At 39.1% G+C, this 14,316-nt stretch overlaps 1 protein-coding gene across 2 annotated transcripts in view; it reads right to left on the bottom strand.

Annotated features, from left to right (window-relative positions):
* Nucleotides 1-539: 539 nt before the first annotated feature.
* lepr (leptin receptor) overlaps nt 540-14,316 on the bottom strand; it is a 28,240-nt gene continuing 14,463 nt past the window's right edge. For both annotated transcript variants that reach the window (XM_014014298.1, XM_014014299.1), the window contains 13 exons: nt 14,026-14,186; nt 13,531-13,630; nt 13,330-13,429; nt 12,062-12,276; nt 10,418-10,563; nt 10,145-10,298; nt 8,208-8,290; nt 7,887-8,100; nt 5,211-5,414; nt 5,038-5,121; nt 4,846-4,939; nt 4,532-4,607; nt 540-1,613 (listed from right to left, as the gene is read on the bottom strand). In XM_014014298.1, coding sequence (XP_013869752.1) covers nt 726-1,613; nt 4,532-4,607; nt 4,846-4,939; nt 5,038-5,121; nt 5,211-5,414; nt 7,887-8,100; nt 8,208-8,290; nt 10,145-10,298; nt 10,418-10,563; nt 12,062-12,276; nt 13,330-13,429; nt 13,531-13,630; nt 14,026-14,186 — 2,519 coding nt within the window. In that variant the 3' untranslated portion in view covers nt 540-725. The remainder of the gene's footprint in view (nt 1,614-4,531; nt 4,608-4,845; nt 4,940-5,037; nt 5,122-5,210; nt 5,415-7,886; nt 8,101-8,207; nt 8,291-10,144; nt 10,299-10,417; nt 10,564-12,061; nt 12,277-13,329; nt 13,430-13,530; nt 13,631-14,025; nt 14,187-14,316) is intronic.

The raw sequence follows: 14,316 nt of genomic DNA, 5'->3' as shown, positions 1-14,316 counted from the left end.
GAAATGGGTGAAAGAGGGGCTTGTGGAGTTACAATAATGAGGAATTCAGACCAAACCATTGCAGCTCCACTTTAGACCCCAACTGAACTTAAAGTTGAAAAGACAGATTTAAAAGCAGGATATGTTTCCTTTTAAAGAAAGCATCAGGTTTTGCCTCGATTTTAGTGTCCAACTAAAGGAACCGAATATCTGTAGATCGTGACTTTTCTTTGTCTTTGTGCATTTCTATATTCTTTTTTTTCTTCTACCCATATTTATTTTTAACACAAACACAACAGAAAGACATTCAGCAGAAAGCTAAAAGGTTGTCTTAAAGCAAACATTTAAATGTAAAAATAAACATCTACACGTCTGAAACCAGCAGATATCAATCTTTTTTGTGTTACTACGTAAAACACAAGTCCCAGTGTTTTCAACTGGTCTGCTGATCTCTTTACATTTTTTTATTTACCTTTTTTTTTGCATCAATCACAAATACTGAACAGCTGCTGTGAGTCACAGTGGAATCTGAGCTTAGTAAAATAAAATAATTCATGAAAACCTGTTCATGAAAAGTGTGTCCTYTGGACATCTTTAATAATAATAATTAACAGTTTTCCACTCACATTCACAGTTGAGGTATTATTATTATGTTTTTTAACATTTTCCAGCTGTCTGATGGGAACAAACGATCTGCGTAAGCGTGACTTTGTTCACAGCACAATGGAGTAAAGTTTGGACCAGAGTCATGGTTTGCTGTCAGGTGTGTGGAACTGTCTCGTGCACGCATCACTTCTGTACTGAGGCAGGTACAGAGAGGGGAAGCCACGCGCTGACGCCACCAGCAGCTTGTCGGTTTGACCGGAACCTTTTGGGCTGAGCAGAGGACGCAGCTCCACACAGTCCTCTCTGCTCAGAACCGTTTTAAGGAGCTCAGTTTCTGCCTCCTCTTCTCTCCGCTCCTCGTCCTCCTCGCTCTCCTCACCCTCGGGGTATTTTAATTCGAGGTAACACAGGTGCCTCCCCTGCTCCGCCGGTGCTCCTTCTTCATCTTCTTGCTCCGACGTCTCTGAAAGCTCCTCCACCGAGTTGTAGGAGCAGGAGCGCCTCGGATCGTCCRCCTCGGCTCCGGGACAGCTGTCCAGCTCCCACAGGCCCCCGGCGGCGGATTCCGAAATGTCCGAGTTGTTGGCAGAGAAATTGCCCTCGTCGCTGGAGCTGCTCCTGCTGCCGTCCCTGAAGTGGAGCTCCACGGGCTGCCGGTCCCGCTTCGCGTCAGAGAGCAGCACTTTGGAGTACGTGACGGAAGACTGGGCGGAGCTGGGGGCGTCGGCTGGAATGTGGGCCACGATCGGATCAGTTGGTTGTAATTCGTCCAGTGTTTGAGTTGAAGCTGTTGGGGTCGGGGCTCCGTTTTCTGCTGACTGCTCAACATTCGGATCAAACCACGGCAGGAAGGAGCTGTCTGAGGCTGCGGTGGGGTCAGGGGTCAGGGGGGTCAGGGACCTCCGGGTTTGGATTAAGGCCTTCGTCAGAGCTTTGTCTATAATGATGACTTTAGAAATCTCCTCAGAGGGCAGCGGTAGGGTTGGAAGACCTTCTGGAGAGTAAAACAGGCGCTCAAAGGGGTCCACCTGGACAGAGAAAACAAATCCATTTCAGAGAGGACATTTAAAGGACATTTAAAGTGYAACTCCGCCCCCAACGCAAATTTGAAAAATGCATACAAAGTGGAGACTCTRAGGGGGTGAGGGCGGGTGAGCGAGGAGGTGTGGCCAGGAGGAGAGAGAGTTTTTTTTAAGACGAGACAACGTGACAGCTAGCTTTAGCTTACTTTGACAAGCTAACATTCATGAAAACATTTCTGAATGTTCTAAATACTGTAGATGACTTTGTGCTTTATTTGGCGCCATTCTGGGTGTAATGTCGGATCAGATTGGTTATTWTTATTTCATTAAGATTAAAAACAACTGGGATTAATACATGATGTGTCCAAGAACTCTGAGCTGGCTTTTGATGAGTAAAAACCAATGAAAAGCCTTATGACTCTGTACCAGGGGTCTGCAACCTTTACAATCACAAGAGCCATTTCTGCTACTTGATGCACTGATAAAATTTGTCCAGAGCCGCAAAACAAGCTACAACTGCASTTATCAACTGGTGGTTCCTGGGCCTTTTCGAGGCCATTTTGGGAACCTGTACGGCCAGTAGAGGCGACATTATAAAACCAAAAAATCTATTGTGAAATTTACTATTTATTATTATTATTACACATCAGGACAAATGAAAAGACCATATTCATGTAAACAAGAAAAATACTGTATGTAATTTGTAACAAATTTCATAAAAACTAGTACAACTGAAATATTCAGGCATTTTTTWAAATCTAATTCTTATAATTATGTAGTCTTCAAATTCTTTAAAGATAATTCTGATGGATTTGAGAGAAATATCATAGAAAGAAGCTATTTAAGTACATAGCAGGCTAGCATGTTTTACTTTTTGTCTTAGTATTGATCACATATTTGGATACAAATTGATCTMTGTTGTGAGTATAAAAAACAAACAAAAAAATATTCTGTTATGTTTGGTTACATTTTCAAAGAGCCACTGCTGAGGGACAAAGAGCCACATGTGGCCCCAGAGCCGCAGGTTGCAGACTCCTGCTCTGTACAAACATAGCTACTTAAGTTAAAAAAAAATACAATGTTTTTGAAATTCTACATTTTAAAAAATGTCTAATCTTTTCATTGTGGGTTTAGAGGGGAGCTTTATTCTCACTGTGAGGCTGTCAAGTCCAAACAGCTTTAACAACATTTTGCAGGTTTCGTATTTTTGATGAACACTAAACAAATGACATGATGTTATTAAGGCTACGTTCACACTGCAGGTCTTAATGCTAAATTCTGATTCTTTGGTAAAAGATCAGATCTTTCGGCGTGAACGTTCACATTACATTTTAAACACAAACTCCATCAGACTCCCGTGTGAACGCTCCACGGCACTGATGTGCAGAAAAGACGTGACGTCACATTCAGCTGCTGTTTGTTTACAGAGTTAGCATGGATGCTACTTGTTATCAACTGTGAAGTTGCTGTGCAATCAGAGCTGATTAAATAATTATCTAACCTGCTTGTTTAGTTCAGTGTTTATATCTGAACCTGCCTCTGACCGGGTGCTTCGGTGAAGCATTTTATTTTTGAAAAGTAGTGCTGGAAGTATCGAACTTTAGGATGGACGCGGTTCGCRGTCGAAGTTGGAGGTTACTATCATGTTTCTGCGGACTCTCAGTCATCCAGGACACGGAAAATGAAAAGAAAAAAGACAAAGCAGCTGCACTTCTGTTCTGTAGCTGAAGACGTGTGGAGCTGCAGATTCAAACAGCGTGACTGGAGGGTAGAGTRTTTATTGATCCGTTCGCCCCCACCTCACTGATGAAAAAGTCAGATGTAAWGCGACAGTCGCTTTGAAAAACATCAGATAAGTGTCCGATTCAGCACCACGTACTGAAAAGGCCTGGGTCGGATTTGAAAAAAAAAATCAGATTTGTCKTGTTCAGACTGTCATWAAATTATCAGATATGGGTTGAATTTGCCTGAAGTGAACACAGCCTTATGAGGGACCTTTTCAGAGGAGCTGGTAGCAGATCRATCGACCATAATCAGAACAAGGCATGYCAGCTGTTTGGCTCTTATTTTCATTTAAGCCACACCAGTAAAGCCTCGGGACCCCAGGAGACCTCCTGTTTCACACACTTCATGCTGTTGTAGTCTACGATTAACAAACATTAACTGAATCAAATTTCTGATATTTAAAATTAGGTTTCTCATATTAGCTCAAAACAAACATTAATTAACCATCTTATAATAGTTTTTTTTCACCACAGAGACTATAGATTATCTGGCTGTGATGTGTGTCACTAAATCCTCTCAATTACTTAACAATACTGAGAGAAAGAGGGTAAATTATAAACTAAAAGCACGATTTCTTCCCAAAAAGTGATAAAACAACAAAATAAACTAGAGAAATTGAATTTCCTGCGAAAATGCAAAGAGAATGCTTAATGCTGAAAGCAAAACTGTTAATACACGTTCAGTTTGCTAACTTTTGCTGAAAGTAGGTCAACTAAAGTAAAAAAGTTTATGTACTGTTTATGTTGTTTCCCTTCCCCATCTTCCCATTTTTAAGTGTTTTAAGTGTTTTTGCACTCTCAGGCCAACATTGTAAATAGGAAACTGTTCTTATTGTTTTGCCAGTTGAAATAAAGGTTAAAAAAATCAGTTGAAAGAGCAAAAATGGGTTAAAAATCAGAAAAGAGCAAAGAAAATTGGGTAAAAATTAAAAAAACTAAAAGTAGATGAAACAAGTACAAAATAACAGGGAAAAGGGAATGAAAATAAACTAAACTGAAACACATTACCTAAATTAAAASGTTAACAGATTCTAATTTCTGATTTCAATGAAGTGAAACCAAWTTTTTTCCTTTTCTGACCACTAGGGGGCTCTGCAGATTGTTCCACAGAAACATTCAACATCATTTRTATGTTTTTACCGTTTTGAAGTCGAGTCCTTTGGCCCACGAACATTTATTTGGGTTGGGAACATCCTTCCATACAAACCTCTTCATCCTGGAAATAAAACAATATATAAATGCAAAATACTGCACCACTCCCTCACCTCCTATTAACGAGTGTAATTACCCCCCTGTGACCTGTTAAATGTCACTTTTCTAATTYTTCATGAATAATTTCCTGTGTTAGATGGCACATCAGAAATTGCCATTATTTCTCATAAAGGTCTAATAGTCTATTATTACAAAAAAAAGGTCAAATATTTGAATAAAATGAAAACATAAAGAGTATTTACTGGTTTTGGGAGAGAAGCAGGGTGACCAGCACAACGATACAGAGGAAGCTGATGAACATCAGCAGAATGTATGCAGCATGGTCTCCTCTTGTTGCTGTGTTAAAAGGAAAATACACATCAGACATTTAACACACTGATTGTAAAAAAAAAAAACTGGCGTTGACAAAAACGTGAACAAAATACTGCACGTACTTAAAGTGAACACCGGTTCCCCTTCTCCATCTTCAAACACGGGGTACAGGTAGAAACCGTACTCCTCTGAACTAAAAAAATTCCCTTTAATAATAAGTCAAAATGACAACAGGTCAGTTTGGATAAGAATATTAAACATTATTAATAGAGAAAACACAAAGAAAAGGTTTCACCTCTTAACAACTTGGGCTGCTCAGTGTAAGGCAGTCTGGCCCACGTTTGTCCTCTCAGGCCAAAGTCCTCAGAGTCCTGCCGGCTTGTTGGGAACCATTGGACCACCATGAAGACTGGGACTGAGCTGACGTCTAGCAGGCTCCAGGACAGAGACACGCAGGTGCTGTTTACGATCGAAACACGGAAGGAACGCACACAGCGGCCTGTGTCGGAGAACAGGASCACAGCCGTCAAAGGAGCAGCGACACGAAGAAACCAGTTGAGTCTAAATGTTATTTATTGTGCATTGACCAAGGAGTTTTACCCAAATAAACATTATATTTCAATTTGTTGGTCTTCTAGGCTGCTGCAGCAGAGAAGTTGCTCTGTCCTGTCCTGCAGGAGGACATCTATGAGCGTGGAAGATGAGGGAGACAAAGCAGATAGGTGTGGGCCAGAGCTGGTGTCAAGATGACACTGCTGGCGTGGAAAGGTTTGTCAAGATGTGGGCCAGGTCTGGCAATGATGGCACTGTTCTTAAGAAAGTAAACCACAACTGGCCCAGTTGAAACTTGTTTTATGTGGTGCTGGCCCCCTGCACAAACTACCTTTGGCAAACCACATCTGGGCCTCCAAAGGACCCTCATTCTTTGCTGTATCTGGTTAGTGCAATCTGTGGGCTGGAACTGAGCCAAACAAATTTTGCATGAAAATATCAGACACATGAAGCTGAAACATTTGAATCCAGAGCGTGAACAGAAACAGACCTCTCTGAGCCAAATGAAGGAGAGATGAAAGGAAGATTCTTAAGAACAGGGAAGCTGTGAGCAACTTTGTAAAAGTTGCCACCTGGATTTAACTAAGCGAATAGGTACGAGCCTCCTATTGGATAATTACTGCATGGGTGATTATCGTTCAGCTGGCAACAAGTTAGTTAACCCCAACTGATGCCGTGAGCTGTGATGGACTTGCGACCTGTCCAGCGTGTACCCCGCCTCTCGCACTGCGACTGCTGGATATGCGCACCAGTGACCCTGAAAGGAATAAGCGTGTACAGAAAATGGATGGATAGATGGATGATGCCGTGAGTTACTTCTCATTTCGTAAAGAACCACATGGAAAGGCACATCCTGTGGTCGTGGAAAATATGTCAGTCTGTTTGAGGAGGGTCAAATCATTTGGCAGCAAACAGAGAAAACATCTAAGGAGATTGCAAAAACTAAAACTGGGTTAAGAACTGTCCAACACATTATTAAAAACTGGAAGGACAGTGGAAACCCATCGTCTTCCAGGATCCACAACCCTGTGGGGGCAGTGCTGTGATCTGTGGTTGCTGCAGTTTGTCAGGTTTAGGAAGMTTATCAAAAACAATGCCACAGTGAATGTGTGCTGTAATCAAAGCTAAACGAGGTCCAGTGAAATATTAGAGTGTGACCTTTTTTTGGCCAGGCAGTGTAGTTGTTTTATAGACACTAAAGTTTGCAAAAATTGTCTTTAGTCTTTGTTCTGTTGTTGCCCATTTGATTGTTACATAAATCAACATGTGGTGTTTTGGATATTAAATAGATAAACACAACRTACAAGCTCCGCCTTTTATTAATTTAACAATACCAGGACAGCCGGTGTGTCTTTGTGCTGCACAAGGAGTCGTTTTTTGTTTTTTTTTTACATTTGAGCACAGGCCCCCCAAAAATGTCTGTGCACGCCACTGTGTACAGACATGTATTTAATGATTCAGTGATATAATATTAATTGAAATATTATATCTTATGTACCGTAAGATTTTGTCTTTTCAGTGTTTTCTGGGCACCAGTTTGCTGGTTTTAATTTGATGCTTTTTTAAGTGTGTACTTTAAAACTTTAACAAGCTGTGTTTTCAGAATTACAAAAACTGGTTATTTTTCAGAGAAAAACCGTGTTCAGCTCTTAATTCTGAGTAAATTACACATAAACATACAGAATACTGTGACTGAACCTTTCTGCCTCTCTTCGATTCGCTCACACCATTAACGCTAATGGACTCTGCACCTACATTTTTTTATATAAAGTCTWCTGAAACATGTTTTGATGCTTAAATTGGATCCATGTTTTTGTTCCATAACACAGATTTTTTTCTCCCGTTATGTGTTGTAAAGGCAGGTAGACGTAAACTGGTCAGGTACAAATGAATGATACAATAAAAACAGCTCTCCTGGTTGATAAAACCCAACATTACCGGTAAGTGATGTTTTTCTCCTAAAATGTTTAAAGAAAACAAACCGTAAATAAATATTACCCTGCCTTCCATTAGGTWATTTATCATCAGCTTCCTGAACATGTTTGGTTCATTTGTATTTCTCAGAAGTTTGAATCCAGGAGCAGAACACTAGCTGCCATGTTGTGCTTCACTGTAATCACTGTTAATGAATCTCTCAGTAAAAATGGAAGTATCGGCGGTTTTAACTGATTACTCCTCACTTTCTGTTTCTCTACATGAATACTGTTCATTTGAGTTGTTCAGCGCAAACCCAGATAATTTATTATTTGTTTATAATGTGAGCTTCTCCTGCAGTTCCAGTGTAATGATGATTAAATATTTTCCCCAGGAACAGGTCCAGATCCCAGCTCTGAGGTCAGAGCCTCTTACTATTGTGTACTAAGTAGATTAATTTCCTCTGAGACTGTGCCACCTTCCTGTTGGATTCCTTCTTGCTTACGTTTAGGTTGTTTCTCCAGTGTCATGTTGGTGTTGCTGCTGGAGCTCCCCAGGCTGTTGTACGCTTCCACAGAGACCGTCTGGAGCTCCTGGTTCCACTCGAAGCTGTAGGAGGACASCAGGTCAATCTGCTTCCTCAGCACAGATCCGTTCCTGGTCTGGTGCTGAACGATGAATCCATCCACGCAGAAGGATCTTCCAGAGACTGGGAGGTGCTGGAAAACAAAAACGTGAAATTAATATTTCGATATTATTAAAGTTTACAAAGAGGAGCAATTTTGTCAAACTGTTTTATATTTTCCCTCTTTTTTTTAAATTTTACCTCAAACCACAGAGTGATGTTAGATGTGTTTCTGTAAAGATCATCTTCACGGATTCTCCAGAAATCAGGTCCACGATCAGGAGCTGCAGTGCAGAATATAAAATAAAGGTATCTGTGTGTTTCCATCTACAAGGTTTCATGTGACGACAGATTTCACTTGTACTATGGAGTACTAAGGCCACACTTTGAGACTTTTTTTTATTATATTAAACAAGATTAAAGCCATAATGTAAAAAAAGTCAATACTGCTTAATATTATAGCAGTATTGACTTTTTTTTTTTACATTATGGCTTTAATCTTGTTTAATATAGAATATTGTGCAAAAAATGTTGTACACGAATAGTCATAATATTACAAGACTAAAGTCATAATATGAGAATAAAAAGTTGTACAAGAATAAAATTGTAATATCATAAGAATAAAGTTGTACAAAAATAAAGTTGTACAAAAATAAAGTTGTGACATTACAAGAATAAAAAGTTGTAATATTGCAATTACAAAATCATAACATTAGGACAAAAAAGTTGTACAAAAGTATTTTTAATATTACAAAGAATATTGTACAATAAGTCATAATTTACAAGGAAAAATTGTACAAGAATAAAGCTATAATAATACGAGAAAAAGGTCTGAATATAATGAGAATCAAGATGTAATATTACAAGAATAAAAAGTTGTAAAATTACAGAAATAAGGTCATAATATTAGGAGAAAAAGGTTGTATGAGAATAAAGTTGTAAAATTTAAAAAGTCTTAATATTATGAAAAATAAGTTGTACAAGAATRAAGTTGTTATATTGCAAAAAAAGGCTGAATATTATGAGAACAAAGTCATAATAGTACAAGTAAATCAGTCTTACCGCTGCGTTAAAATGAGGTTGATTATCTTGTGAAGGTATACTTTAGAATCAGTTTTACAAATAAGGAATTATTTAATATTTTAATAATTTGATGCTGATATGTTATCAGTAGCAGGACTTTGAAACGATTGTGTAAACTAGTGTTTCCCAAAGTTGGGGTCGGGACCCAAAGTGGGGTCCCGAAACATCAAAGTGGGGTCCTGAAAAGATTTTCTGAATTAATTACATTTTTGCCTTAGTTGTTACAAAGGAGTGAGGTTAGTATATTTAAAATGGATAAATGTAGTTTAAAAATATTGTTACTATGCCTATGTTTAGTTGACCTGATACAAATGTTTATCATCCAAAAATAGTTGGGGGCACAGGTCTCTGCTGTTATTTTGTGGGTCAAAAGCTGAAAAGTTTTGGAACCACTGCACTTTGGTTCCCAAAGTTGGACTTGGGACCCAATTATGAGTCATGAAGCACCTTGGATAATCTCCAGAAATCAATTTAAAGGGTAATAAAATAATTGCTGATGTAATACTGTATTTTCCCTATAATTATTACAAAAACACAAAATAAGTATAAATAAATAGTTTTGTGTATAAGCTGTTTAGATTGTCAAAAAGCCTGTGTTTTTAGGGTTATTAACAAAGTTTGTGTACTCAGACCAGTAATATTTGGGGTCACGAGTTTTTGCCATGGATATTTTGTGGGTCAGAAGATAAAAAGTTTGGGAACCACTGGTGTAAACGACTCTATGGATTCATATGATAAACTGAAGCTGTATGGCATATTAATGGCTGCATTGACAGATTAAATCGTCACATAATGTGGATGGAAACATATAACACTAACAGTGAGCAAAAAGTAATCAGACTACTTTATAAACAGTGACACAGTTAGAGGCTGTCCACATGTGAGCCAAACTAGAAATGAAGAATGGACATGTCATGTAAAATTATGACTTTATTCCCWTGATTAAAAAAGGAAATCTAGTAGTGTGGTCATAATACTCCATCATTCACTTGAACAATGCTGCACCTAAGAAACAAAGCTGTTGTCTTCAAAGCGTAGATGTATTAAAAGTCTACCTCTGCTGTTTTGAGTTGTGGAGTTGACAGAGTCRCTCCATTCGCTCCAGTAGCCCATCCCGTTGATGTGCATGCAGCGTACTTGAACTACATACACCTGGCACATGTTTGGTACCATTACTTCTGCCCAGGGGACCCGCACCGGACTCTGGACCTGCAGAAATCCCAATCAATATCATATTTTTATACATAAAATGTGTACAAAATGTTAACGAACTGAAGGGGAACCGGCTGTTGTTGGACTGATGATGAAAAACCGATGCAACATCTCACCGTCCACTTCTCTATCACGCTGAGGGAGTGGTACCGGAACTGGCACTGGAGACCCTCGATCGGCAGAGACGGAGGTTCCCACCTGACCGTCAGGACCCCGCTGCTCCGGCTCACCGCGCTCACGTGGGTGGGTTTGTGAGGTTTTACTGCAGGTCAGGCAGACAGAAGTTCAGCATGTGTCATAAAATTTCAGTAAATCTTTATGATGTGTGGAGAAATAAATATCATTAAAATACAGTCATTAATCCAACAGGTGGTTTTTTTTCAGTGTTGTAAATTATTAGGGATGCACTGATACTGGTATTGGGTATACCAGCATTTTACAAGTACTCAGTCAAAATGCCCGACACAAAGATACTCTTTTTTTGCATGGATGTTCACTTTTTAAATGCAACTTCCATTAGACTCCAGTGTGAAAGCTTTGTGCCACCGATGTGATACGCATGCACAGAAGTTGACAGTTTACAGGAGTAAACAACAGGTCGTTACGGTGGATGCTACTTAGCTTGTTGGTTCTGAGGTTGTTGTTCAATCAGAACCAATAAAATAATTATCTGACATGCTTGTTTAGTTCTTGGTTTACATTTTAACCTCCTTCTGACCGGATGCTTYGGTGAAGTGTGTATTTTATGGAATGAGAGCAACGCATCGTGCTCCAAGTAAAGCTAACAAAAATATTGATCCACTTTRGTATCAACTCGGTTCAACCGTTACTATTAGATGTTTGTGAATTCTCAGTCATTCAGGAGATGGATGGCAGTTCTGTAGCTGAAGACGTKTGGTGATAAAAGATTTAAAAACTGCACGACTCAAGGTTAATATCATTATTTAGATCGACCTGTAAACCCCCACCTCTCAGTCATAAACATCTRAGAAATGCAGTAAGACCGTTTATATAAGTGGCTCTCAATCCTGGTCTTTGAGGACCACTATTCTGCATGTTTTGGATGTTTTCCTGCTTTGGCACACCTGATTTCAATGAATGAGYGATTGACAGGCTTCTACAAAACTTAAACACTTGCTGAAGAGMAGGGAAACAACTAAACCATGCAGGAAAATGGTCCTCGAGGACCTGGATTATAAATCACTGGTTCATTTTGACAAACATCAGACATGTATCTGATTTAGAGCCAGATTCTAATTTTAAAATTGTGTTTTTATAATCACTGCATAATATTTAAGTTCTAACTCAGTAAGTACTCGTGTCGTATCAGCAAGTACCCAATCTGAAGTACTACTTGTACTCGATTTGAGAAAACCTGATATCGGTGCATCCCTAATTTTTTTTACCACTAATGTTTTTACTAATATTGATCATTTTAACTAAGGTTTTAGTTAAATGGTATGATAATGTTGTATGTAGTTTTATGTCTTTGTTCATGTAAAACTTTTATTTTAAACATAAAATGATCTTTGTGTAATTATTTCATCTTTAGTTYCAGTTCTTTCTTTTAATGTACATAATCATTACAAATAAAGTGCCAGCTACAGTGTAAGTTCATTTTTATGTTGTTAACACCAGAATTAGTCAGTTGCAGCTAACAAGTTTTATTTCAACATCATAAAGAAATCAAATCATTGAAGGGTTGTTTAAAAAAGCGCCTATTTTGTTATAAATAATAAGATTTTGCGTGTCTTGCTCACCGTGATCTATAGGTGACAGGTAGACTGGTTTGGACCTGACTGGACCCAGATGGGACGGGACTTCCAGCCACAGTTTGTAGCAGTTCATCCTCAGAGGGTGGATGGTGCAAGCTTTCTGCTTGGAGGTCACCTGCATGCAGGTGGGTCCCGTCGTCCCCACGGTCTCACCCGCTCGCTCTTTTTTCTCCATCTCGTCACACGGCAGATCCACCCACCTGAGAGGAAACAAAGAAATAAGTCAAGTCGAAACATTTCTTTKTCTCAATTTAATAAAGTGGAGTGAAGTGTGTTTATTTTAGTGTCAAATCTACATTCTCTTTTTTTAGTTCAACTAAAAAACAATTGGTTCCATCTGCAAYGACAAAGCTCTTTTTCTTTAAACTTCAAATTGTTTCAAGCGTGTCTGTGTGTCAATGTGAAAACGTGCTCTACYGCAGGAGGAAAAACTAAAACAAAGGAGGTCTTTGTTGCTAAAACAGGTGTTGTCTACTAGTTTTTGTCTGTGGGCAACTTTTACCAMACTAATGGAGCCAAAATGCTTCAAGATCTTGAACTAAAACTTTGCAGGTGTAAAGATGAAGCTAAAAAAAAGGCTGTTACGCTGCAAAAATCAGACATCTGAAGATATGCACACAAATATTACATTATAGTCAAAATCTTCTCAAGTTRAGTGGAATAATCTGCCAGTGTAGGAAGATAATTCCCCTTTATTAGACTTATTTTATTTTATTTTTTTGATTTTAGCGTTGTTTAACCAGGCAAGTCCCGGCAACCTATAGTACATGTTTTTGGGGTGTGGGGGAAACCGGAGTACCCACGCAAGCAAAACAAAATCAAAAACACTTTTTGGCTCGACAGACAATTCTAAGGCTTGGTTAGATGGGTAATTTTTTGAAGTGTAGTTATAAAAATTACAAAAATACAATGAGAATTCACACATGTTTAACATGTTTGTGCTCCGGTTATCAACAGTTGTCATTAARTTTTATAATTACCACTCTGTCTATCTCCAGTAAATGTATTAGTTTGGCTGTGGTTGATATAAATGAGGRCCTTCCCTCTTTCACTGATGCCTGACACAACGATGGCACCGAAGTAGAAGCACAGAGTTGCACAAACGTATTTCCAGGGTGTGTCTGGAACATTGTGTTCAGCTGCTTCCATGTTTTTGGCACACTGACTCCTAATTGTTTGTTGGGGGTGGGGGTTATTATCACATATAAACACACTTCACGGGGAACATTTGAATATAATAAGGGCTGCTTTACTTGTATTTGAATTGGAGTTTAGTCCACTCATCTTTCTTCCATCTGCAGACCATGGCATCGAGGTCACCGTTGGTAACACAGGTTATATCRATGGCGCCTCCTGAATTACAAAGAAAAATGAAGTTTAGAGTCAAAAACAAACTTTCTTTCTGTTATCTTTGGTGTTGAAAGTGTCGGACGGTTCGGAACAACGGTTCTCACCTTCTACAAATATCTGGCTGTAAGAGTGGCTCCAGTTCTGTGTGCACCTGAGCAGGTCATATATCCCAGTGTCTGAAGCACGGACTGTGACCCGGCTGACCTGGTTTGAAAGAAGTCAATATTTGTTTTCTTCTTTTAAATTCTTCTTTTTCACATTRAAATCGTTCACTTGGGGTCTATATAAAGTGGATCTGCAATGCTTTGGTCTGAATTCCTCCTTATTGTAACTCTACAAGCCCCTCTTTTCTCAGATGTCTCAGATCAACTCGTTTCGAGGCTGTCTCTTTAAATGCAAACGAGGTGATTCAAACCCCGCCCCACCTCCAGCTTCCAGAGCGGCCCATTCTAGTTTGATAGAGGGGTTTATGACTATATAGCGKCRCAGAAATGTTTTCTTTTTMAAATGAATTAAAAKATGTCAACAGGGGAAGACTTGCATTTAATGGGTAATAGTCCATAATAAGTCCCTTTTTAAAGTTGCAAGTTGTATTTTACCCATTGGTTGACTGGGTGGTACTGGCTGCGATCAAGCAGATGTGTGTAGTTGAGGATCCACATGGCCGTGCTGGCGTTGACGCTGTGGTCGTTGAAAATGCAGTATACCGTGACCGTCTCCCCTGATCGTGCCACCACTTTCTCAGGGATGTAGCTCACAGCTGTTCACAAGTGGAAAAATATCATTATTTTATAGAACTTTTGATAATAAGTGTCTCTGGCTACGTTCACACTGCAGGTCTTAATGCTCAGTTCTGATTTATTGAAAAAATCCGATCTTTTTGTGTGAAC

This window comes from Austrofundulus limnaeus, unplaced genomic scaffold, assembly GCF_001266775.1.
Source record: "Austrofundulus limnaeus strain Quisiro unplaced genomic scaffold, Austrofundulus_limnaeus-1.0 Scaffold113, whole genome shotgun sequence".
Classification (NCBI taxonomy): domain Eukaryota; kingdom Metazoa; phylum Chordata; class Actinopteri; order Cyprinodontiformes; family Rivulidae; genus Austrofundulus; species Austrofundulus limnaeus.
This window is presented reverse-complemented; position numbering and strand designations above follow the sequence as displayed.